General features: G+C 43.9%; 1 protein-coding gene across 2 annotated transcripts in view; it reads left to right on the forward strand.

Annotated features, from left to right (window-relative positions):
* The first annotated feature begins 577 nt into the window (after positions 1-577).
* DLL3 (delta like canonical Notch ligand 3) overlaps positions 578-26705 on the forward strand; it is a 162330-nt gene continuing 136202 nt past the window's right edge. Inside the window, exons 1-3 of one of the 2 annotated variants that reach the window (XM_083753868.1) lie at positions 578-887; positions 10845-11090; positions 22322-22379. In XM_083753868.1, the coding sequence (XP_083609994.1) occupies positions 834-887; positions 10845-11090; positions 22322-22379 (358 nt within the window). In that variant the 5' untranslated portion in view covers positions 578-833. Of the gene's footprint in view, positions 888-10844; positions 11091-21389; positions 21632-22321; positions 22380-26705 lie in introns of those variants that run through there. The other variant, XM_083753869.1, reaches the window with a different exon arrangement.

Consider the following 26705-nt stretch of genomic DNA (forward strand, 5'->3'; position numbering starts at 1 on the left):
TCAGCCTTCTTGATGGTCCAGTTCTCACTTCCATACAAAAGACCCTGATGTTGGGAAAGATGGAGGGCACAAGAAGGGGACGACAGAGGACCAGATGGTGGGACAGTGTTCTCCAAGCTACCAGCATGAGTTTGACCAAACTGTGGAAGGCAGTGGAAAACAGGAGTGCCTGGCGTGCTCTGGTCCAACGGGTCACGAAGAGGCGGACACGACTAAACGACTCAACAACAATAAGAACAGGATAAGACCTGAATGACACCAGCTCCTGGGTCAAGGTGCCATATTTCATTACACGCTGCTGTATGTTGAGAGAACTGAATAAGAAAGGGGGTGGGGGGAAGCAGGCCTTTCTCTGCTCCAACCAACCAGCCACTCTCTCCCTCGACTTTTCCAAAGGGACCCAGGCGTCCTGCCTGTTTCCTCTCGGCGTTCCCTCTAGCAGCTAGCAGGTCTCATTGTGCAAAGAAGAAAGGAGAAGACGTCGGGGGGAGTCGGTTGGGGTTGGGGGGGAGCGGTTTGGAAAGTTTTTGCTTCTCCGAGGGGCGTGGCCTCTGGCTGCCGGAGGCGGGGCCAAGGCCCGCCCTGCCTATAAGAGCTTCGGAGGGGCCCCTTTACGCTTCCATTCATAAGCTGCGCGCGTGCCTTCCTGCTTCTCTTTGATCTCCAGCCTGTTCCCCAGGGCGCCACCTGCGGCTTCGTCTGCGCTCCCCGCCGCTTTGGCTCCACTTTCCCCCTTCTGCTGCTGCTCTTGGACGCCGCTCGCTCGCCGGGGACTTGGCTCTCTGCAGAGTCTCAGGAGCTCGCCTTCCTCCTCTCCTTGGAGTCCCGGCTACATGGCTCTCCGCCTCCTCTTCTCCGGCTTCCTGGCGCTGCTGTGCGCCCCGCGGGTGAGTGCGCAGCGATCGGATTCTCGCGCGTAAAGAGAGCGCGCAGCCGGACCCGCTGGCGAAACGTGCCGTTTCCTACGCGCGAGGAGGGGTGTAGGCGTTAAAGGTGCCTTTGCCTCCCGCTCCCGATGCCTGTTTACGGCGATTTTAGGTGAATCCGAGGAGGACCAGGTGGTTTGCTGCGAATAAAGTAACCCTTGCGCTCGTGTGTGTACAGACACTTGGGTATCGATCTGCCCAAGCTTTGCTGTTGAGTAGGAGACAGACAGGAGTGTCAACTTGGCCCCGCCGCCGTGGGTGCCGTGCAGCGTGCATGGCCCTGGCACCGAAATTTGTGGGTGCCCCGGGCCCCTTAATAGAATTTTGCGGGTGCCCGGGGATCCAGGGAGTTGGATAGGAGACTGGTCCGTTTGTGTGCGCTCTGGGCAAGAAGGCTGCGCTTGGCACGCCAGCCTTCAGGTTGCAAACCCCGAGGTCTCGGGCAAGATGATCATAGTAAAAGGAAGGACGTGTCAGATGCCGGGTTTTTCAAGTTTCTAGTCCACATTACTGTGTATAGGTGGGAAAGGTGTGCAGCCTTTTGGAAGCCTGCGTATCTCTAAGATAGGACTTGCTTAAACAAGTGCGATCATGAAACTTTTGGATCCTTATAATAGCTACTTCTTATTAATTGTATATCTTGCCTTTCTTTCAAGGACCTAAATGTAGAATATATGGCTCCCCCCATTTTATCCTTTCAGCAACTGAGATAGTTTAGGTTGATGGACCAAGGTCATGTGGTGAGGGTCATGGCTGAGTGGCCCAGTCCTCATCCAACACTCTTAATTTAAGCAACTGTGATGGTTACTAAATCCTTCGGAAATAGAGCAGAAGAGAAGGAAGCTGTTTGTTTGTTTGTTTGTTTTTAAAGGAATCTGGTCCTTGATTGGTAAAGCAAAAGGAACTTGTGTGGAGCACATCTGCTGTTGTCTTCAGAAGGTTTTTTTGTACTGCATTTAAAACAAAATGTGATTTTTAATTAGGCTGCTTCCTGACAAGGGCTTCATACTGTAAATGGGTTGTTGCCGTATCGCAAGTGGGTTGTTTGCAACAGGTTTTTTGAAAAAGAAGCACTCAGATTTCAATCCAGATTGAATGAAGAGGTGGGGTGCAGGCTGATGTTTTATTGATGTACGTACAGTACATTCATTTATTGCTTCCCCCTCACTGTGCAATTCCAGAGGCAGCTCAGTACACCAACTTTGGGCACACTTTCGGAAAACGCTATTTGCACGAGTGATGATAACGGGTGTCTGGTGAGACTAAGATTCTGATGCAGCAATTGCACAGTGATTAAAAGGGCAAGATCTGGAAATATCTTCTGTTAGGGGATTTAGAGAATTGTCTGTGCACAACCCCTTCCCCAAAACTGGGATTTTAATTAGAGTGGATGACGGTGTTCTAAAAAGAGAAGTTTGGGGGTTGAAGTTTGCTTAGGTTCGGTTGCTGTGTGTGTGTCTGTGGTAAAGAGAAGAGCAGTTAAATGAATCAGGATCTTTCTTGAATCAAAGCGCCGTTTTGTCTTTGTTGCCTGCGGCCCCCATGAAAACTTGTTGCTGAATCCTTTGTGAACTGGGTTTTTCCTCTCCTAAACTTTTGCCTTTTCAAACCTCCATCCGCCATAGCCAAAGGTAGGGATGATGAGAGTTCAGCAACAGCCACCACTGTTTGGCCACCACTGTTCTAGACTTTAAAAAAATCTCTAGCTCAGCAATCTGTTTGGGCAGATGAGCACATGGATGTTCGTTCTTGTGTGCTGTTGGCATGAAATATTGAGCTGGAGTGATAAGCCCCTCGCCTTGGCTACTCCCCTTCTCTGACCTGGCAACGGGGCCCCCGCCTGGTTGCAGAAGGCATTGACCTGAAGGACAGGAATAAAAAGAGCAGATGTTTTCTTCCACCTAATGATTGCAACTTTCAGGGTATGTGTTAGGGGTGTGTGTGTGTGTGTGTGTGTGAGAGAGAGAGAGAGAGAGAGAGAGAGAGAGAGAGAGAGAGAGATCTGCACATGGAAGTATTGCTTTATTAGTAGATTTCTCGCAGCATTTGTGACTGTTTGGGGGCATCCCCAGAAATCCTCTCTGCCCCATAGCATGGACCTCTATTTGGTATCCACAGATCTGGTTGGCCACTGCAAGAACAGGATACTGGATTAGATGGGCCCTTGGCCTGATCCAACAGGTCTCTTCTTAGGTTTGTTATATGGACATGAGTGTAGTCATGGAATCAGTCAGAAGGGATCCCCAGGGGTCATCTAGTCCAGCCCCCCTTGCAGTGCAGGAATCTCAGCTCAAGCATCCATGACAGATGCCATCCAACCTCTGCCTCAAAACCTCCAGGGTAGGAGAGTCCGCCACCGCCCCAGGGAGGCCATTCCACTGTCTAACAACTTGTTTTTACACTTAAATCTTACCCTCTTCCTACCCACCCTGACCTGTGCTCTTTCTTGCCAGGCCATTTGCATTTTAATCTTGCATCGCAATTCCTCCCATCTCTGCTGGACCAGCGTGTAAGCACAGTGATCTTCTTTTTTGACACACACACACACGCACACACACCCTTCTTTACTGTCCTCTTTGTGTGCTTGGTTCTTGCCACGATAAATTAGTCTTTCAGGTGTTTTTGGAACTGTGTGTTGTCATCCCCCACCCAACCCCATCTTTATTATTCCAAAGTTGACCCTTGGTGTTGAAACCCTTTTTCTGGCAGTGTTTTGGATCACGGTTGTTAAATGTAGTTTCATTTTTTTTAAAGTAATATTTATTAACATTTTAAAGACTGCAAAAGAAAGACAAAGAATTAAACAAAACAAAACAATACAATACAATACAAAAACACAACACAACACCAACCCCCAAACATTAAATTAACAAAACCAAACAAACACAATTTAAAACACATCTAATAAGTTCAGTATCTTAACTTTCATTTACTTGTTTCAACGACCTCCTCACACCTCCCTTTTTGTATTCCATTTTAATTGTTTCAGCAATTCCTTTCCATCTTCCTCTGTTTTCTGTCCTGTAATTTATCTTAACATATTTTAACCTAACGTTATTTTTCCCTTTAATATATAATTGTCTTAACATATTTTAACTTTATTTTCCCTTTAATACTCTAATAAACTATTTGTGCTTGATTCCTTGTAACATTTCTACTAAAGCTATATAGCTCCTTTCCAACATTTTTCTAACACTCATTAATTTTACAATATTTTTATAAATAGCCTTTAAACTTTTTCCAATCTTCTTCCACCGACTCTTCACCCTGGTCTCGGATTCTGCCAGTCATATCCGCCAATTCCCTATAGTCCATCAACCTGGTGATCTCTTGTCCGATGCTCTTAACTCTTTTCCAAGTCCCTTCTGCGAGTCTTCTCCATATTTATACATGAACTTTGCTTTGTCTTCCACTGATCTTACTTTCATTTTCCTTCCTTTGAGGCTAAAGAGTAGATCTCGGGGAAACTCCCACCTAAAGATGATTTTATTCCTTCTTGACAGGGCAACCAAATCTCCGTAGTTAAATCTAAGATCCAAAAGGTATTTCAGGACGTCTTTCAAAATTTCCACTCTTGACTGTTGTTCTTCTAAGTTCCTCTGGTATTTCCAACAGTCTCTTATTTTGTTCTTCCCTTTTTTCCCTCCTCTTCCAAGTCCGAGAGCCCTCACAGTTTTAATCTCTTCTTGACCCAAGTCCCAGTCCCCAAAATCATCAAATTCCTGTGTGAGGAAATCTATCAAACTTTCCTTCTCCAGTTACAGATAGGTAGCCGTGTTGGTCTGCCATAGTCAAAACAAAAAAAATTCCTTCCAGTAGCACCTTAAAGACCAACTAAGTCAGTTCTTGGTATGAGCTTTCGTGTGCATGCACACTTCTTCAGATACACCAATGATTTTATTCCTTCTCGACAGGTCAACCAAATCTCCGTAGTTAAATCTAAGATCCGATCTAAGATCTAAGATCTGAAGAAGTGTGCATGCACACGAAAGCTCATACCAAGAACTGACTTAGTTGGTCTTTAAGGTGCTACTGGAAGGAATTTTTTTTCCTTCTCCAGTTCAGGTAGGGCTCTGATCCTCAAAATCTGATTTTCTTTAGATTCAATCAGGGCCCTGGTCTCTTGGGACAGAGCGTTCCACCAGGCCGGGGCCACGGCCAAAAAGGCCCTGGCTCTAGTCGAGGTCAGTCTAATTTCCACCATGCCGGGGCTGCTTCAGGAAGCATCTGATGGTTGAGCTATCTGGCCATAGATTCAGTGAGGAGAAGCTGGAGAGCAGCAAATTTGTTTCACGTGGCTGTTTGCAAAAGTGCGAGGGTTTCCTCACAAAAGTGGGGCAGGTAATACGTCTATAAAGTCTTTACAGTTCCTCCAGGAAGCTAGTCTCCTTCCCTCCTGCCGCCAAAACACACAAATATATCTACCTCCAGAGTCGAGAAAGTAGGGTGGAATTTGTGTGAAATGTTCTGTGTGTGTATATGAGAGAGAGAGAGAGAGAGAGAGAGAGAGAGAGAGAGAGAGAGAGAGAGATATGCACAACGGGAATGTCTAAGCAGAGACTAATGGAAGGCCAAGAACTGCTGTTTCCAGAATGGAGGGAAAGTGTGCAGTGTAATTAATGTAGACTGTAATCTAGATTCTGTTGTCAGTGCAGTGGATGCTCAGGTTGCGAATGTGATCCGTGCGGGATGCACGTTCACAAGCTGCAGTGTTCGCAACCCACAGCTGCGCGTCTGCGCACGTGCGGGTTGCAATTTGGTGCTTCTGCGCATGCGCGATTTAGTGCTTCTGCGCATGCATGAACCTGGAATTAACCCGTTCTGGTACTTCCGGGTTTTGGCAGTCCATAACCCGAAAAAACACAACCTGAAGCGCCTGTAACCCGAGGTATGACTGTATATGGTTTGCTATTGTTGTAAAAGCTGGGAGCATAAAGAAAGAGACAGGAAGAGTGACTTCAGTGTCCTGCTCTAGATGGGGGTGTCTGGGAATGAGACATTGCTTTCTCTGCAAAAAGAGCTCGGAGGAAGAAAGAGCCCTTGGCATGGTCAGATGATGTTGATGGGGTGGGGAGCATGATGCACGTTTCTGAGCAACATGTTCCCCACAGACATCTGATTGGCCACTGTGAGAACAGGACGCCGGAACACTGCGGTTGGAAGCAGCGCATGGGTGGGAAAACGACAAAATGTCCGGCAAAATTTTGCCCAAAAAGCTCAACTACTTCGGCCATGTGTCTGGATTTTTACTTTTTGAAATGTGACAGCCCTGCTCACCAACAGTTTGTAGAAATCAGCAGGCAATTGTCAATTTTTTGACAGCATGGAGATGAACACTTTCAGCTGGTGGTTGTTGTTTAGTTGTTTAGTTGTGTCCGATTCTTCGTGACTCCATGGACCAGAGCACACCAGGCACTCCTGACTTCCACTGCCTCCTGCAGTTTGGTCAAACTCATGCTGGTAGCTTCGAGAACACTGTCCCACCATCTCTTCCTCTGTCGTCCCCTTCTCCTTGTGCCCTCCATCTTTCCCCACATCAGGGTCTTTTCCAGGGAGTCTTCTCTTCTCATGAGGTGGCCAAAGTCTTGGAGCCTCAGCTTCAGGATCTGTCCTTCCAGGGAGCACTCAGGGCTGATTTCCTTCAGAATGGATAGGTTGGATCTTCTTGCAGTCCATGGGACTCTCAAGAGTCTCCTCCAGCACCAGAATCCAAAAGCATCCATTCTTCGGCGATCAGCCTTCTTGATGGTCCAGCTCTCACTTCCATACATCATGACTGGGAAAACCAGAGCTTGAACTATACAGACCTTTGTTGGCAAGGTGATGTTGCCAAATCTAGCTGTAGTTCCTGGCACAAGAGCTCAGGGCTGTCTTAAGCATATCCGGTGCCATGGTGCAAATATCTCTCCGTTTTCCAGAGTTGTTGACCTTTCGGGGGGGGCGCTTTGGTCTGGCTCCTTTACATTGCGTGGTCCAATGTGCGCTTGGCGCTGCACATAACTAAGAGGCACATCGATTGCAACCCAGATGGCCTCCCACGAAACCTCCCTCTAAGCACCTGGTGCCCCTGAAATGCCCCCGTCCGGGGAAGTCCTGCGCCACAGGAGGGCCAGCAAGCAGATCAGGTGGCTTGCTGGCTGTGCCATCCTCGCTCGGCATCAGGATCGCACAGGGCGCTTCCCTGCTCCGCTCGCAGACTCCGCAGGGAGGTGTGCAGGCAGTGACGCGGCCAAAGAGGGGTGCCCTGCGCCCACCCCCGATCGCGCCCGTCAGGCACCCAGGCAGCCCCATCAGGAGGGGGCGCAAAGGGGCTTCCCTGAGCCCGAGGCAGCATGCTCTGATGGGTGGCTGAGAGGAGGGGAGCGGGGAAGGGAGTGAGCCCTGACTCTCCTTCCTGGACACTCAGCCTGCGGCGCCCTCCAAAATCTGGCACCCTGGTGCCCCATGTCACTAATGTCTGTGGGTAAGACGCCCCTGCAAGAGCATCTGCAAAGGTTGGCAGCCATAAGTACTGTGGTACCACTTCAGGTTACAGACTCTGCTAACCCAGAAGTAGTACCTCGGGTTAATAACTTTGCTTCAGGATGAGAACAGAAATCACGTGGTGGCAGCGGGAGGCCCCATTAGCTAAAGTGGTGCTTCAGGTTAAGAACAGTTTCAGGTTAAGAACGGACCTCCAGAACAAATTAAGTTCTTAACCCGAGGTACCACTGTACTCTGGGAACTGGCTGCAGCATTGGAGAGGGTTTATGAAGTTTCAGAGGTCAGCAAACTTTTTCAGCAGGGGGCCAGTCCACTGTCTCTCAGACCTTGTGGGGGGCCAGACTGTATTGGGGGTGGGGGATGAACGAATTCCTATGCCTCACAAATAACCCAGAGATGCATTTTAAATAAAAGGACACATTCTACTCATGTAAAAACACACTGATTCCCAGACCGTCCGCGGGCCAAATTTAGAAGGTGACAGAGCCGGATCCAGCCCCTGGGCCTTAGTTTGCCTACCCATGAAGTTTGTGCTTTGGGAACAGCTACAGTGCAGCCCCCCACCCTGCCTGGGCCACGGGGGTTGTGGGCTGAGGCCTCAGGGCAAGCATATTGGGTCCAGAGCATAACTTGGAGGTTGGCCAGCTGACTGTTGCCCACTGTGGACATTTCACTTCCTGCTTGGATAAAAGGCTGTGAGGAAGGAGTAAGAATGGGGAAAGGGACATTGTTACTGCCACTTACTGCTGAGCTAGGTTCAAGGTTCTTGAACAGCTTAGGTCAAGGGTACCTCAGGGATTACCGGAACCCTTACATCCCAGCTCAGATCACTGAGATCTGCTGCAGGCAGTGTTTGAAATTAGCCAGGCACTAGACGCATTTTGCACCCGGCTTTGGACCACTTGCGACCAAGTGAGGATTCCTGGGCGTCATAATGGCACCTGATGTCTCCACCATCTGGGGATCATTGGATTTGGACTGTCTTCACACACTAATACCCCACCCTATAGTATTCTGTCAGTTCTATTTTATCTGCACAACCAGAAATGAATTTCTGGAACCAAATTGCGTTTTCTGGGCAGCCTGAGCAAGAATCGCCACTGTTAAGAAAAAGAGGTTGGAATAATAGGGCAATATATATGTGAAAAGACCCTGATGTTGGGAAAGATGGAGGGCGCAAGGAGAAGGGGACGACAGAGGACGAGATGGTTGGATAGTGTTCTCGAAGCTACCAGCATGAGTTTGACCAAACTGCGGGAGGCAGTGGAAGACAGGAGGGCCTGGCGTGCTCTGGTCCAGGGGGTCAGAAAGAGTCGGACACGACTAAACTACAGGGAACCAGGCAGAGGGCCTTCTTGGTGGTGGCACCCGCCCTGTGGAACGCCCTCCCATCAGATGTCAAAGAGATAAAGAATTACCTGACATTCAGAAGACATCTTAAGGCAGCCCTGTTCAGGGAAGTTTTTAATATGTAATGCTGCACTGATTGGGAGCCGCCCAGAGTGGCTGGGGAAACTCAGCCAGATGGGCGGGGTATAAATAATAAATTATTATTATTATTATTATTAAACAACTAAACAACAACAAATATATGTGGACTATCCCTCAACCAAGTGACTTCTCTTCTTTCAGTTCTCAAAGCTCTTAACCTAGCTCAAGGTTGCCATCTGAACTAGCAGATGTTTTACTGAGAATCCATCACAGTAAGTCCATTATTTGAAAAGTCTTTAGAGCCGTCTGGCCCCCAAATGGCAAATAGACATTCTGTTTTGGCGACTGCAACGTTGGTTTAAGGAGCCATTTGGTGCCTAGTTTATATATCCAAGTTTCTAACACTGGCTTCAGGTACGTTGTTGGTCATTCCCCAAGTTGGTGAGGCTCATTTGACAATGAGAAACCAAGCCACCCTTGTCATTGGCCCAGCCCTGTGGGATACTCTGCCAACAGTATGGAATAACTATGCCAACTTTCTTTCCCACCAAACCTATGAAGGCAGTTAAGAATTCATCCTTCCATAATGCGTAATTGATGTCTGTATTTAACCTTTGTATGGCTTTATAGTTCTATCGCTGCAAACCGCTTTGAGATACACCATATTTTCCTGTGCACAAGACGAGGTTTTTTATTTATTAAAAAATGATGTTAAAATTTGGGGCTCACCTTATACACAGGTAGTGCGGGGCAGGTGGTGATTGGTTTCAGCTGCGAGCAGGAAATTCTCCGCGTCACGAGGGTGGGCGATTGGTGGCTGTCACAAGGGCTGCTTGTGATTGGCTGCCGCTGCGGCAATTGGGCGGTTGTTTGGCGGCTGCCAGCGTTGAATGGGCAGACAATTGGTGGCTTCAGGGACGCTCGCGTTTGTCAATATTTGCGCGTTGGGTGATCGATTTTTGGCAGTCCCCCCCCCAAAAAAGCTTAACAACCCTTGGCAGTCTCCCCCTATTTTCTTAATTTTGAGTCCCCCAAAATAGGGGGCGTCTTATACACGGGGGGGGGGGGGTTATACACAGAAAAATATGGTTATATATCTATGTCTATTTATGACGTAAAGGTAAAGGACCCCTGACCATTAAGTCCAGTCGCAGACGGCTCTGGGGTTGCGGCGCTCATCTCACTTTACTGGCCAAGGGAGCCGACGTTTGTCCGCAGACAGTTTTTCCAGGTCATGTGGCCAGCATGACTAAGCCGCTTCTGGCGAAACCAGAGCAGTGCATGGAAACGCCATTTACCTTCCCACCAGAGCGGTGCCTATTTACCTACTTGCACTTTGACGTGCTTTCGAACTGCTAGGTGGGCAGGAGCAGGGACCGAGCAACGGGAGCTCACCCCGTCGCGGGGATTCGAACCGCCGACCTTCTGATCAGCAAACCCAAGAGGCTCAGTTTAGGCCACAGCGCCACGTGCGTCCCTTATTTATGACATAGTGGTATACAAATATTGGTATCAATAAATGAATAGTTCAGTGGCAGAGCATTTGCTGTGCACGATGCAGGAAATTCCAGAATCAATTGCTAGCGGCATTTCCAGGAAGGGCTGTGAAAAGACCCCTAGCAGAAATCTTGGAGAGCCACTGTACAGGGTTATAAAGACTAGGACTAGCCACCTGAGAAACAGTTTCTACCCAAATGCATTTCTAGTTTTAAACGCAGTATAAGGAATCTCTATAGGAGTATACTGTATTTTAAAATGGGGTTTTTAGGGGTTTTTGAATGTCTTATGTAGATTTTTCAATTTCATTGTTCTGTATGGGACAATGACAATAAAGATATCGTATCACCAGTCAGTGCAGAAAATGCTAATCTGGATGGACCCAGTGGTCTGATTCAGTATCAGACAGATAGCCTCCTGTGTTCCTGTAATAGCTGAGAGGGAGGGGGCTGCAAGGTCTCTCCTGCGTTAACCGGTTTCCCCCCACCCTCTCTTTGTTGCTCACAGGCTGAGCTGGCTGGCGTCTTTGAACTTCAAGTCCACTCCTTCACCACCACCAGCCTGCGGAGCTTCTGCCACGGCGGCCAGCCCTGCCGCCTCTTCTTCCGCGTCTGCCTGAAGCATGCCCAGGCCGTGGTTTCTCCAGAGCCCCCCTGCACCTTTGGGGCAGCCTTGAGCGACATCGTCCCTGCTGACCGCAACGCCGTGGCCACCAGCGGGCCCATCCGGGTCCCTTTCCACTTCAAGTGGCCGGTGAGCTCCTTCCCCCCAGGCCTCAGCTCTGCATGTTCTGAGCCTCTCGGTTTCAAACCCAGGACAGGAAGCCGTGCTCAGCACCTCTTTCTCCCATGGGATCCTGATGAATTTGCTCCCTGTGTCCCCTATAGTGGGCATTTTCTGTCCAGCACATGCCTTGTTTCTGTACTTTAGTGTGCAGCCAGAAGGTATGGGAAAAGATGTGTTGCGGCATGTGTGGGCTAGGATATCTGTTGGGGGGTGCAGAACCTCAGTTAAGTATTTTTATTGATTTACTTGAATGTGTGGGAATGTTCAGGGTGGCAGGAGAGGATATATTGTTTATTAATCTCCTTCCTAACTTGCTCTAGCAAGTTTCTTTACTTAGCAGAGTTTATATTCCCCTTTTTACACGCACAGCAGATAGCTGGTCGCAGGCTCGTGTGAGCCTCTCACTATTATACAGTGGTACCCCGCAAGACGAACGCCTCGGAAGACGAAAAACTCGCTAGACGAAGGAGTTTTTTGTTTTCTTAGCCACTTCGCAAGACGCATTTCCCTATGGGCTTGCTTCGCAAAACGAAGCTTGCCCCGCAAGCTCCGGGGATAGCGGGGAAGCGCAGCGCGTCTTCCCTGCTGTCCCCGGACCTCTTTTGAAGCAAGGGGCGGCGGGGAGAAGATCGCTTCTCCCCGTTGCCAGCCCCGCAATCTCCGGGGACAGAGGGGAAGGCACGCGCGCCTTCCCCTCTCTCCCCGGACCCCTTTTGAACCAAGGGGCAGCAATGGGGAGAAGCGATCTTGCTTCAAAAGAGGGGACAGAGGGGAAGGCGCGGGCAACGGGGAGAAGCAATCTTCTCCCCGCTGCTCCTTGCTTTAAAACAGGTCTGGGGACAGAGGGGAAGGCGCGCGGCACTTCCCCTCTGTCCCCGGACGGTCTCCATAGGAACGCATTGATTGATTTTCAATGCATTCCTATGGGAAACCGTGCTTCGCAAGACGAAAAACTCGCAAGAAGAAAAAACTTGCGGAACGAATTAATTTCGTCTTGCGAGGCACCACTGTACAATTTGGTCTGTTTCAGATTGAATTGTATGTTCCTGGTAAGTTCCCTGAATCCTTAAAAAATTAAAGACACCACAATCTTATTCAAAGTCCAGGGCAGTCTTTAGCATTTGAGCCACCGAAGTGCAAGGATCCACCCAGCGCCATCCCCAACCAGAGACGAAACAAGTCCATGGCTCCACTAGTGACTCTGACTGCCGGTTATTTCTCTCGTGGGCTCCTTCCACAGTTTCAGCCTCGGGCTGGAGGCTCCTTCGCCTCGCCTTCGCCTCCCCAACCCACCGCCGGAGCCGCTTGCTGCGGGAAGCTTCCAAGGTTTTAATTAATTTGCAGCAATTAAAGCACGGTTAAGAGAGGAGGCGTGGAACAGTGGCACAGCTCCCCCACAAAAAAATCTCCAAACAAAAACAGATGTGGGGTTGCCCTCCCTTCTTCCCATATTTCTTTTCTTAGTGGGTTGGAAACGGTTCGCCGGATGATTTATTTCTTTTGATCCCACAAACTTGAGGGGAAAAGCAGAGAGTGCCACTGATGGCGTGGCACGTCTTTGGTAAATGAGCGCACAAAATTGAAAGTCCTTTAGTGAAACAGTAGGTACACATTTTGGTAATACCTAGGTTTATATGTATTTTATTTTTCTAGCTTGATCAAAATTATGATTTCATAACAGGTAGATAGTTAAGAGCTTAGGTGGCTTCAGCTGTGGGCGCCTGGTGCCCCCTAGAATTCAGTGTGCCCGGGTGCCCCACACCCATGGGTAAAGACAGCCCTGTCAAAGTCAATAAAAGAAGTTTACTTACATCAGTTCACAGATGGATCCCTGAAGGCAGACTTAGTTACCAATACAGTCATACCTCCAATTGAATGTGCTTTGGGTTGGGCGCGTTCGAGTTGAGCTCCGCGGCAACCCGGAAGTAACGGAGCGCGTAACGTCCGGGTTTCGCTGCTCGCGTATGCGCAGACACTCAAAATGACGTCACGCGCATGCGTGGAAGCGGCAAAACGCAAGAAGATCAAACCTCTCCTTTCTGAAGGAAATCAGCCCTGAGTGCTCCCTGGAAGGACAGATCCTGAAGCTGAGGCTCCAAGACTTTGGCCACCTCATGAGAAGAGAAGACTCCCTGGAAAAGACCCTGATGTTGGGAAAGATGGAGGGCACAAGGAGAAGGGGATGACAGAGGACGAGATGGTGGGACAGTGTTCTCGAAGCTACAAACATGAGTTTGAGGGAGGCAGTGGAAGACAGGAGGGCCTGGCGTGCTCTGGTCCAGGGGGTCACCAAGAGGCGGACACGACTGAACGACTAAACAACAACAAAACCAAAAGAGTACCTTTTCTGGGATGCCACCTGTTGCAATAATGTGTGCACATTATCAAAAGACAAGTAAATACTTCTTCTTTTTTTCCTTTTTGGCAGTATCGTTTATCCACGTGCAACAAATTTGACCAGGACTTCTTTAAAGAAGTGATACCCTTGTTAAGACTGCCAGCCCTGCCATTAGGCAGGATGAGGCAAGTGCCTCAGGCAGTTGATTTTGGGTGTCGTGACAGCCAACTGTTAAGTTAATATTATTATCATCATATATTATTTTACTGCCAGGGAAGAGGGGAAGCAGTTATGAGATTTTCTGCTTCAGGTGCTAAAATAAATTAGTCAGCTTTTGGGTATTAGGTACCTTGACTTGGAGTGGAGCTGGGGGGTTTGGGTGGCATTTGCTCCTCAACAATATTATTATTATTAGTATTATTACTACTACTACCGTATTCTTCCATGTATAAGATGCCTCCTATTTTTGGGGAATCAGAATTAAGAAAATACACTATCTGTGTATAAGACAACCCCTTATTTTAAACTTCAAAAATTTCAGAAAAAATATAGTCTTATACACGGAAAAATGTGGTTCTTCTTCTTATTTTTCTTCTTCTTCTTCTTCTTCTTCTTCTTCTTCTTCTTCTTCTTCTTCTTCTTCTTCCTCTTCTTCTTCTTCCTCTTCTTCTTCTTCTTCTTCTTTTTCTTCTTTATTTTGCGTGTGTGCAGCCCAGCTTAATAAGAATTTATTTGCTGTTTTTCCTCACTTAGTTAAGGGAAAACAGATAACACAATACACAATTTTTAATATTTGAGTGTAACCCTAAAGGTGTTTCCCTGCCAACTTGTTCCCTCACAGTTCTTGTTCTGAGGAGAAAACGAGAGAAATTTTCTTTTTTTCTTTTACAATTTTGGTCTATGTGGTGTTGGGAAGGCAGCCATTTATATTTATTTTTGGATCCGAGTGTGTTCTGCTGAATCGAATTCTCGTGTTTTTTATTAAGTATTAAGACACACTCTGGGAGTTTGAATGAAGGCTGTTGCAGAAAACAGCAACAGGAGACAGAGGAGAAATTGTGAGGGAAATATTGGACTGAGGGGGGGACAGCAATTCGACCAAGCAAGGAAAGCTTCAGGCTTGACCATATTTCAAGATCTTTTTTCACTTCTGACCAGCATTTCTCATAGTTGTCTTTAAACAAATTCACATTCTTAGCAGTCATATTCACCCCCAGGTATTTTACTTTCTTTACTAATGTTAAACCTGTCTCCTTCTGAAACCACTCTCTCTCAATCGGCGTCAAAATTTTCTCCAAAACCTTGGTTTTTAACTTATTCAATTTAAAACCTGCCACTTGACCAAATTCCTGGATTAGTTCTAGGGCCCTCTTAGTGCTAGATACTGGCTCCTTTATTTTTATTTTAATATGTGTGTCACTCCATAAACAACTCTGACTCCATTTTAGCCGGTAGACGGAAAACCGCCCAGCAGCTTTTAGGCCGCCATCTTCACCCTGAGGCCTTTCTCTCTCTCTTTTTTTATAATATTTTTTATTAATTTTAACATATAGATTATAAAATGTACCACAAAACTTATCACTTATACAATCTTTTTAGACTTCCATCAGCACCTCTGATGATCCACCGTTTTAACCACTTCTTAGGCATTTCTTAACTTTATATTGCCTTTACATCTCTTAACAAATCATCCTTCCCCTTCTCCATTTTTGCAATACTTCCAATAATACTCCTCACAAAACTTCTTGCAAACCTACAAACGTCGTCTAATCTTCACAAATACTTTTCAAATAGTCTGTAAATTTACTCCAGTCTTCCGTGAATTTCTGGTCCCGCCAGTTTCGAATCCTTCCTGTTAGTTTATCTAGTTCTGCATAGTCCATTAACTTCATCCTCCATTCTTCAATCGTCTGTAATTCTTCTTGCTTCCATTTTTGGGCCAATAATATTCTTGCTACTGTTATTGCATATAAAAAGAGCTTACATTCCTTTCTATTTATATCACTCCCCACAATGCCCAATAGAAATGCTTCTGGTTTCTTTATAAATGTATATTTCAACATTTTTTTCAACTCATTATATATCATCTCCCAGAAGCATTTCACCTTTTTACATTCCCACCACATGTGATAAAATGTTCCCTCTTTTTCTTTACATTTCCAACATTTATATTACTAACTTTATACATTTTCGGAGGCCTTTCTCTTGGAGCAAGGCCAGATTGACACACAACCCTTCCTTCCTTCCTTCCTTCCTTCCTTCCTTCCTTCCTTCCTTCCTTCCTTCCTTCCTTCCTTTTCCAAATCCTTTATTATTTTATTCACATACTATACATTCTTTACAACAAACAACTCCAAAATAAACAGACAGCTCCAAAATAAAATAATATGTAACATAACCATAAGTCTCGTGTTTTCATTTACACTGATCTCCTCTCCGATACTTTTACTTGATATTTCTTGCTGCTTTCTGCTTTCGTTATAGAATCTTTATGAAAATTTAAATCTCTTAAATCCTATACCAATCTTTAACAATTTCAATTAATCCCTTCACCTCCCTCCTCCACAGCCCAATACTTCCCTCCACCCGTGTGCGATCTCTTTTACCTACTATTATTTATTTATTCACTTTATTTGTTATTCCAACCTTAATACATTATTATCCTATCTCCTTGCACCTTTTAAACTTTTGCATATTAATTTTTAATCTCCAGCACCGACTTTTTTCATGTATTCCTTAACGCATTCCCACTCTTTATTAATTTTTTGATTAGAGTAGCCTCTAATTGATGCTGCTAATTTTGCCATCTCCACGAATTCAAGAAATTTGGTTCTCCATTCTAATAATTCTGGTATTTTATCAGTTTTTTGCCACTACGATTCTGGCTGACGTGGTTGCGTAAAGGAATACATTCCTTTTATCCTTAGGGATGTCACTCGATACTAAAACCAGCAAAAGTGCCTCTAGTTTTTTACAGATCAAATTGCTAAATACAGGTGAAACTCGAATAATTAGAATATCGTGGGAAAGTTCCTTGAGTTCTGTATTCCAACCTGAAAGGTGAAACTAATATATGAGATAGACTCGTGACATGCAAAGCGAGATATGTCAAGCCTTGATTTGTTATCATTGCTGATGAAAAGCCCCAATTAATCTCAGAAAATTAGAATATTCAAGGAAATCAGCAAAACAAGGATCGCAAATCTAGCAAGATTGGACCTCTGAGAAGTAGAAGCACATCGCGCTTTGCATGTCATGAGTCGATCTCATATATTAGTTTCACCTTTGAAGCTGAATGACTGAAATGAAGGAACTTTTCCACGATATTCTGATTTTTCAAATTTCACCTGTATCTTTTTAAAGCTCTTCATGTATCATAATCCAGAATTGTTTCACCACTTTGCACCCCCACAACTCTCCTCTCTGTCCCCCCCCCCCAGCATTTTTCCTGACATATAAAAATGGTTTCCCTGCATTCACCAGCTTGTGAGAACGGACCTTGCGTGCGCAAGTCCTAGTCTTAACCGTAGCCGAAAAAGTACCAAGGTGGATGCAAAATGGCAGCTTGACGGCAGTTCTCTCACACCTTATGTGGGTGTTTACTAAGCCTGAGGCGGCCATTTCTGAACAACAGCCTCACCTCCCCTAACAGTACTTTGGAAAGTAAAACTAAAGTCAAAACTCTCTTTTTTCCCCCCAAATTTATTTTCATTGATTTTCCACATTTATTTATTTATTCAATTTTTTAAATTGATTTTCCAATATTTTTTTAAACAAACAAACATAGATCTCAACCATTTTTAAACCAATCCTAATAACATTGTCAAATGACTTCCTCGTACCCCCCTAGTTGAATTTCAGTGTATGTCATTTTAACAGTTTTCCAAAACCAATTTTCTCGTCAGATTAACTTGTTCACTTAACATCTTTCTTTCTTTCTATTTTGCCATTAAACATATTAATTCCTAACATTGCGTATTTAAATCCTAAGCCTATCTAACATTTGAAAGCTTTTCCAGTTAAATTAACTTAACACATTTAACTAAATAGTCTTTAAATTTCCTCCATTCCTCCTGGTACTCCTCCTCTTTCTGGTCACGGACTTTCCACATTTATAACAGATATAACACATAAAACACACAAAAGAAAACATGTTACAATACTGAAAAAAATAAACAAGAATATAAACACTTATTACTTCTAAAACCCAATTTAACTTTCATTGTTAACTGACTGAATTTCATTCTATCACCTTGTAATAGTTCTCCAAAACCCTCTTTCTAATAAAATTAACTCTAATAAAATTTACCATCTTCTTCTCTTTTCTTAATAATCTAAATCCATAATGCTTTACAATTCATTCTTATTCTAATCCTAAGGCTATTTGATACTTTCAAGTGACTTCTAATTATCTTATGCTACAATATTTAGCTAAATAATCTTTGAATTTCTTCCAATCTTCTTGATACTCCTCTTCTTTCTGGTCGCGGATTCTTCCAGTCAGGTAGGCCAGCCCCCAAAAGTCCAACATCTTCATCTGCCATTCTTCTACTGTTGGTATTTCTTGAGATTTCCAGTTTTTAGCTAGTAGCAGTCTTGCCGCTGTATTGGCATAGAAAAACTAAGATCGTGGCCACTGGGCCCATCACCTCCTGGCAAATAGAAGGGGAAGAAATGGAGGCAGTGAGAGATTTTCCTTTCTTGGGCTCCATGATCACTGCAGGTGGTGACAGCAGCCACGAAATTAAAAGACGCCTGCTCCTTGGGAGAAAGGCGATGGCAAAACTAGACAGCATCTTAAAAAGCAGAGATATCACCTTGTCCGTATAGTTATTGTGCCAGTGCTTGTGCCAGGAACTACAGCTGGATTTGGCAACATCACCTTGCCAACAAAGGTCCGTATAATTCAAGCTATGGTTTTCCCCAGTCATGATGTATGGAAGTGAGAGCTGGACCATAAAGAAGGCTGATCGCCGAAGAATGGATGCTTTTGAATTATGGAGCTGGAGGAGACTCTGGAGAGTCCCATGGACTGCAAGAAGATCAAACCTCTCCATTCTGAAGGAAATCAGCCCTGAGTGCTCACTGGAAGGACAGATCCTGAAGCTGAGGCTCCAGTACTTTGGCCACCTCATGAGAAGACTCCCTGGAAAAGACCCTGATGTTGGGAAAGATGGAGGGCACAAGGAGAAGGGGACGACGGAGGACGAGATGGTGGGACAGTGTTCTCGAAGCTACCAGCATGAGTCTGACCAAACTGCGGGAGGCAGTGGAAGACAGGAGTGCCTGGCGTGCTCTGGTCCAGGGGGTCACGAAGAGGCGGACACGACTAAACAACTAAACAACAACAAGTCTTGCCGCTGTATTGGCATACAAAAACATCTTTTTTGGGCTAAAGTCAAAACTAAAATACAGCAACTGCTAATTTTTTTAGCACATATGTCACTTGGTCTGCTTCTACCGACCAGAAGGGAACAGTTATGTGAACAGGAATTGTTGCTGAGGACAATGGCCGAGTCCCAGCGCCACCCGCTCAAAATGGCGGCACTCTTGCCTTCCCAGAACTTGAGATTATTATTTTTTTTCCTAATTGTATCCTTGCGTAATATAGAACAAAATGCATTTAACCACGAGGAGGAGATACAACCATCTGGGGCTATTGTTTTGGCATTTTGTGAAAGAATCACCAGCCTCGTTGAACACAAACTCAACCGCTGGCCCATTTGAAAATAACTGAGTCTCAAGAAGGAAAACAACAGGAAGATTTAAAAGAACTATTAGAAATGACTATCAAAAGCAGCAGAGATATGAGATGATCAGAGCCGCCCCCCTAAACCCGAAGCATGGGAAGCCCCAACAAAAAATTTATAATTCGGCAGAATATTTGGATTATTTGATATGTATATGTATAATGTCGAATATTTAATGTGATTTGATTGGAATGATTTAATAAAAATGATTTAAAAAAAGAAAAAGAAAGAAAATAACTGAGACTCAAAGTTGTTGTTGTTGTTAGTTACCTGCCCTTTGCCTCAAGGTCCCAGAGTGGGATGCAAAGTGAAAACATCATATTAAGAACACTTTAAAACACAATCACAAAAAGTAACGTGGCAATTATTGTTATCCTTGAAGACTGATGAAGAAGCTGAGGCCTTTCGCTGCACCACTCTGATGATGATGATGATGATGATGATGATGATGATAATAATAATATTTATACCCCAGCCACTCTGGGCGGCTCCCAACAAAATATTAAAATACAATAATTCATCAAATATTAAAAGCTTCCCTAAAGAGGGCTGCCTTCAGATGTCTTCTAAAAGTCTGGTAATTGTTGTTCTCTTTGACATCTGGTGGGAGGGTGTTCCACAGGACAGGTGCCACCACCAAGAAGGCCCTCTGCCTGGTTCCCTGTAACTTGGCTTCTCGCAGGGAGGGAACCGCCAGAAGGCCCTCAGAGCTGGACCTCAGTGTCCGGGCAGAACGATGGGGGTGGAGACGCTCCTTCAGGTATACTGGGCCTTTGAGGCCGTTTAGGGCTTTAAAGGTCAGCACCAACACTTTGAATTGTGCTAGGAAACGTACTAGGAGCCAGTGTAGGTCTTTCAAGACTGGTGTTATATGGTTTCGGCGGCCACTCCCAGTCACCAGTCTAGCTGCCGCATTCTGGATTAGTTGTAGTTTCTGGGTCACCTTCAAAGGTAGCCCCACGTAGCGCACATTGCAGTAGTCCAAGCGGGAGATAAGTAGAGCATGCACCACTCTGGCGAGACAGTCCGCGGGCAGGGAGGGTCTCATCCTGCATACCAGGTGGAGTTGGGATACAACTGCCCTGGACACAGAATGGACCTACACCTCCATGGACAGCTGTGAGTCTAGAATAACTCCCAGGCTGCACACCTGGTCCTTCAGGGGCACAGTTACCCCATTCAGGACCAGGGAGTCCCCCACACCCCCTGCTCCCTGTCCCCCAAGAACAGTCCTTCTGTCTTGTCAGGATTCAACCTCAATCAGTTAGCCGCCATCCATACTCCAACCGCCTCCAGACACACTCACACAGGACCTTCACCGCCTTCACTGTTTCTGATTTAAGAGAGGTAGAGCTGGGTATCATCCGCATATTGATGAACACCCAGCCCAAACCCCCTGATGATCTCTCCCAGCGGCTTCATATAGATATGAAAAAGCATGGGGGATAGGATGGAACCCTGAGGGACCCCACAAGTGAGGGGTCTGAACACTCAACCCCCAACACCACTTTCTGGACACGGTCCAGGAGGAAGGAGCAGAACCCCTGTATAATAATGTGTGAGGGAATTGCCAGCTGGTTGCCATTCTACATCTCTGCCCCAACATGGCCAACACATTTTAGTCACAGTAGGCCTTGTAATAATAATAATAATAATAATAATAATAATAATAATAATAATAATAATAATAATAAATTTATACCCCACCCATCTGGCTGGCTTTCCCCAGCCACTCTGGGCGACTTTCAACAAAATATTAAAATACAGTACATATCAGGCCCATTCTGGAAAGGCAAGAATGCCGCCATTTTGGAATTTGTCCTCAGCAACCATTCCTGGTCACATAACTGTCCCCCTCTGGTTGGTAGAAGCCTGTACAAGTGACACATTTGCTAACAAAATATGCAGATAGCTTTTCTTCTTCTTCTTCTTCCCCCTCTTCAATTTTACTTCAAAAGTAGTTTGTTGTGGGAGATAAGGCTGCTGTTCAAACATGGAGAAGGCGTATAACCCAGTCTCACAGTCAAAATAAATTAAAGCAATTCTTTAAAAAGGTAGTGAAAAAAGACTCTTCTTAAGAACCTAAAAACTCCCTTAAAACGGTCAAGTCTTCAAAAAAGTTATATGATCTAAGAAGGTCTTTAAAAGAATCCTTCCGAAAGAATTTAAAAATTATAATGTAGCACCTTAGAGACCAACTGAGTATAATACAACTCTTTTGAAGACTTGATTCTTTAAAGGGAGTTTTTAGGTTTTTAAGAAGAGTCTTTTTAACTACCTTTTTAAAGAATTGTTTTAATTTATTTTGACTACGGCAGACCCAACATGGCTACCCAATTGAATCTCACAGGCTTCATTAAAGTGGTTTGGACCCTGTTCAACATATTTTAAAAAGGGAGCAGATTTTATGATGACTGATGGTATGTGGATTTTTTTTGAGAGAGAGACTGTGTATGTGTGTGTGTGTGTGTGTGTTATTTTTATTTTTATTTTTTGAGTTTATTAATTAACGTTATTGTGTTAGATCGGTAAACATTATCATATTACATCACAAGGCTTATTATAATATAATTTTCAGCATGTATACAAAGTTTATATACAAGGTTTATATACCTAAAGAAAAGAAACAAGGACAAAAAACTATTCCAAAATCATACATGTGCCAACACTTTGGACTTCCTGTCTATCCCGTTGTATATTCCTTTTTTACAGATGAATGTACTCTTATTATTGTATATTTCTTTACATTTTATCTAATACATTCCTATATCAGTATGTACCCTTGGTCTTATTTCTCAGCTCAGTCAATCAAATGTGTGTGTGTGTTTTTAACGAATGTTTTAAAGGATTTTTCTTCGGTTGTGTGCTGCCACAAATGTGCTTACAGGTTTAAACGGTGGGATATAAATGTTTAAATTAAGGGGAATTGAGGTTCTCCCATGTTCCGTATGCTTGGGGGCTATTCTAAACTTGGAATTGTTGTTTTTTCCCCCCAAATTAACCCCCCCCCCCATGAGTAGTGAAAAGTGGCAGCTTTTTATAGTAGAAAAACATCTGCTGTATTTCCTCAAGTCTCTCACTTGTCTTTTCTCTTTTTCCTTCTCTCCCAGGGCACCTTTTCCCTCATTATTGAATCTTGGAGGGCAGACTCAGGAGAGCCATCGACAGGTAAGTGAAAAAAAAAGTTATACGGTGAAAATATTCAAAGTGCTGCACATTCATAAGTCCAAACAACAATCCTGTAAAGTAGGCCAATAGCAAACCCAGAGCAATAAGAGAGAGATGAAACAACGACCAAAAAATACGCTAAGGGGGCAGGAACATAGCTGTCAACTTTTCCCTTTTCTTGCGAGGAATCCTATTCGGAATAAGGGAATTTCCCTTTAAAAAAGGGAAACGTTGACAGCTATGGGCAGAAATAGGAAAGTTACCGTGTGAGAGATATAGAAAACGCTACATTCCTTTTTTGTTTGTTTGTTTTCATTGAGTTTATTTACAACACATAAACATACACACTTGTCAAACTAAACTTGGAAATAATAGTACAGAATCAAAAGAAAAGCAAACAACAACAAAACACACACACACAAAAATACAAATACAGTGATACCTCGGGTTAAGTACTTAATTCGTTCCGGAGGTCCGTTTTTAGCCTGAAACTGTTCTTAACCTGAAGCACCACTTTAGCTAAAGGGGCCTCCTGCTGCCGCCAGAGCATGGTTTCTGTTCCCATCCTCAAGCAAAGTTCTTAACCTGAAGCACTATTTCTGGGTTAGTGGAGTCTGTAACCTGAAGCATATGTAACCCGAGGTACCACTGTAAGACATGATAACGTACAAAAACTTATTCACACCAATTAATCAATAATATATATGTACCATAATAAAAAAATTCCTTCCAGTAGCACCTTAGAGACCAACTAAGTTAGTTATTGATATGAGCTTTCGTGTATGTGCACGAAATAGCTGAAGAAGGTATCTGAAGAAGTGTGCATGCACACAAAAGCTCATACCAATAACTAACTTAGTTGGTCTCTAAGGTGCTACTGGAAGGAATTTTTTAATTTTGTTTCAACTACAGCAGACCAACACGGCTACCTACCTGTAACTAGATATATGTACCATATTCCAGTTCTTCTTTTCTTCTAATTGACTTCCTTCATCCTCAACATGGTTCTTTTTTTGTTTTTGGTAAACGGCCTCCTTTTTAGAATAATAAATTATTATTATTATTATTATTATTATTATTATTATTATTATTATTATTATTATTACCCCGCCTATCTGGCTGAGTTTCACCAGCCTCTCTGGGCAGCTTCCAACAAAATATTAAAATACAATAGACCGTCAAACATTTAAAGCTTCCCTAAACAGGGCTACATTCCTCTTTTCTTTTCTTTTTTGCATATAATTTTATTGATTTTCAAATTTTAACAATTATATAGTACCATAACATAACAACCATTATCTCATTTGCTCTGCCGAGATACGACTTCCGTCTGTCCTTTTTCTGGTTTCCTTCTGTTACATTTTATTTTGCACATTTGTAACATCTCCATCCTATATTTATCTTAACTTGTCTTAACACTCTTTTATCTTAAATAGAATGTTAATTCTTCTCACGAAGTGAGCCTTATCTTAGAAAGCATTACATTCCTTATTCCTAATAAGTTTTGAGGTAAAATTGTTCCTTTAAAAATGTGAACCGAAAAGGCTTATGAATTATCCTTAAAACTTCATATACCGTATTTTTCGCTCTATAAGACGCACCAGACCACAAGACGCACCTAGTTTTTGGAGGAGGAAAACAAGGGAAAAAAATAATCTGAATCTCAGAAGCCAGAACAGCAAGAGGAAACAGAACAGCTTTCGCTGCGCAGCGATCCCTCTTGCTGTTCTGGCTTCTGGGATAGCTGCGCAGCCTGCATTCGCTCCATAAGGCGCACACACATTTCCCCTTACTTTTTAGGAGTCTTATAGAGCAAAAAATACAGTGTGTGTATATATATATATATATATATATATATATATATATATATATATTGTATCGAAGGTCTTAAATGTTTGTGGGTTTTCATTTTTGAGTCATTTTTCATTTTTGAGTCATTGAGTCATTAATCCGTTCCAGACTTTTAAAAACAACCCTTAATACAGCAATTGAACATGAATTTTGCTATCTACTCTAAAAAAATAAATCAGTATTTTAGATGATAAAATTATAAAAGTTATTATTATTTCTTACCTGCAATTGGATGGGGGGCTTTTATCCATTTCCACAGTCGCACAATCAGTCAATCATTAGCTGAACTGGGCTCCACACAGTCACAAAAACAAACGAACCGAAAAAGCCCCAAAACACAAAACGCAAAACAAAATAGCAAAAACAAAATAGCAAAACAAAAACAAATACAGTGGTACCTCGCAAGACGAAATTAATTCGTTCTGCGGGTTTTTTCGTCTTGCGAATTTTTCGTCTTGCGAAGCACGGATTCCCATAGGAATGCATTGAAACTTGCAAGACGTTTTCGTCTTGTGAAGCAAGCCCATAGGGAAATTCGTCTTGCGAAGCAACTCAAAAAAGGAAAAACTCTTTCGTCTTGTGAGTTTTTCGTCTTACGAGGCATTCGTCTTGCCGAGGTACCACTGTAGCAAAAACAAAAGCCCCAAATATAAGCTACAAATATTACTACAGAACACTGCAATCGGAAACGGAAGGCTTGAATTACAATGGGGGGGGGCGCAAATTAGAAGCGCAACAGGAAACACAAGGGGACGCAAAACGGAGCATGTTCGGCTTCCGAAAAAATGTTCGAAAACCGGAACATTTACTTCCGGTTTTGGAGCGTTTGGGTTCCAAGCTGTTCGTGAACTAAGCTGTTCAAAAACTGAGGTATCAGTGTATTTAAAGATGTCAACTCACCTCTCAGTCTCTCTTTCCTTCTCTAATAATGTATGATGATGAAGAATATGAAATACGGATAGTGTAATATTGGGAATAAAAGTTCTGTTTTCTCCCCAGTAGCCTCCTCCTGTTACAGGCAGGAGTGGAGGTGTTAAAGCTTTTTTTCTTTTATAAATGTTATTTTATGTTTAATTGTCTCATATATGTATTTTAACAAAAAAAAAACCACCCCACAGTTTTTACATGATCGATCCATATTTTCTTCGACTTCCCTCCCTGCCCTTCTGTGTTTCCTTATTTTGTATCTTTTTACCAGTACAGAACAATTTTTATCTAATTAATAACTTCCCATTATATTCCATTTTAATTATCTTTTACTGCCCGAGTTTATGTCAGTCCTGCTGAAAAAGAAGTGGTTCTCTAAAGGTCTCAGAGAGAGCTCATAGAAACATGAGACATGAACCAGGCAGCTCCTAGTTAGCTGATCTATGGATGAAAGGCAGAAAAAAAATGTAATTAAAAAGTGGGATGCTGTAGGGAATTCTATTGCTACACCTTGTGGTAATAATAATAATAATAATTTTTATTTATACCCCGCCCTTCCCAGCCAAGGCTGGGCTCAGGGCGGCTAACAAGCAATAATAAAAATAAGTTGAATGAATACAACTTAAAAACAAGATTAAAATACAACATTAAAACATTAAAATGCAGCATCATCACAGGAGGAGAAAGGAAAAAGAAAGAGGGGGAGGGAATCAAATTGGCTCCAAGCCAAAGGCCGGGCGGAACAACTCTGTCTTACAGGCCCTGCGGAAAGAAATCAGATCCTGCAGGGCCCTGGTCTCATGAGACAGAGCGTTCTACCAAGCTGGTGCCATCACTGAAAAGGCCCTGGCTCTGGTTGAGGCTAATCTGACTTCCTTAGGGCCCGGGACCACTAGGGTGTTGCTATTTATGGACCTTACATGAAAGGAACCAGGGGCACCGGAGAATATTCTCACCTCACCTCACTAACCAGGGCTCTGTATTCAGAGTTCAGGCAATCTCAAATTCTGCACTTAAAATATTATGACCACAGTGTGATCTGTGGAAATTGGAACAAATTTGCATAATTTCATATTGTGTAATTCTGGTTTGGGTAGTCAAGGGGAGAAGCTCAGGAGCAAAACTGGAAATAAAAGCTGTTACGGGCATCACAAAATACCCATTTCAAAGAAGAAACACTGACTCCATAGACAACGCCCCTTCACAAAACAAAATACAGACAAGAAGCAGAAAAACCCCTCCTAGCAAAAACAATTTCTATCCTTAGCAAATAAAAAGTAGGAGCCTTAGTGGGAATTGTGGCATCCAGAGGTCCCACACTGGGGGTCCCAAATGTAGGCTTGCTAATGTCCTACACACAGTGACGGTCAAACTTCTTTAGCTTCTGAAATCTTTGTAGGCATCAACAGTTTCAAACACACCCCACAAGTGATAGGAATTTACAAACAAGGAAATGGTAGTTTCTGAGGAAGCTGGGTTCTGCACTCATGGCCACATTTTGCATGTCTTCTTTGCTTCCGCACCATCATAGAAAACTCACCAAGCCTT

Source organism: Podarcis gaigeae (assembly GCF_964106915.1).
Source record: "Podarcis gaigeae genome assembly, chromosome: 8".
NCBI lineage: Eukaryota > Metazoa > Chordata > Lepidosauria > Squamata > Lacertidae > Podarcis > Podarcis gaigeae.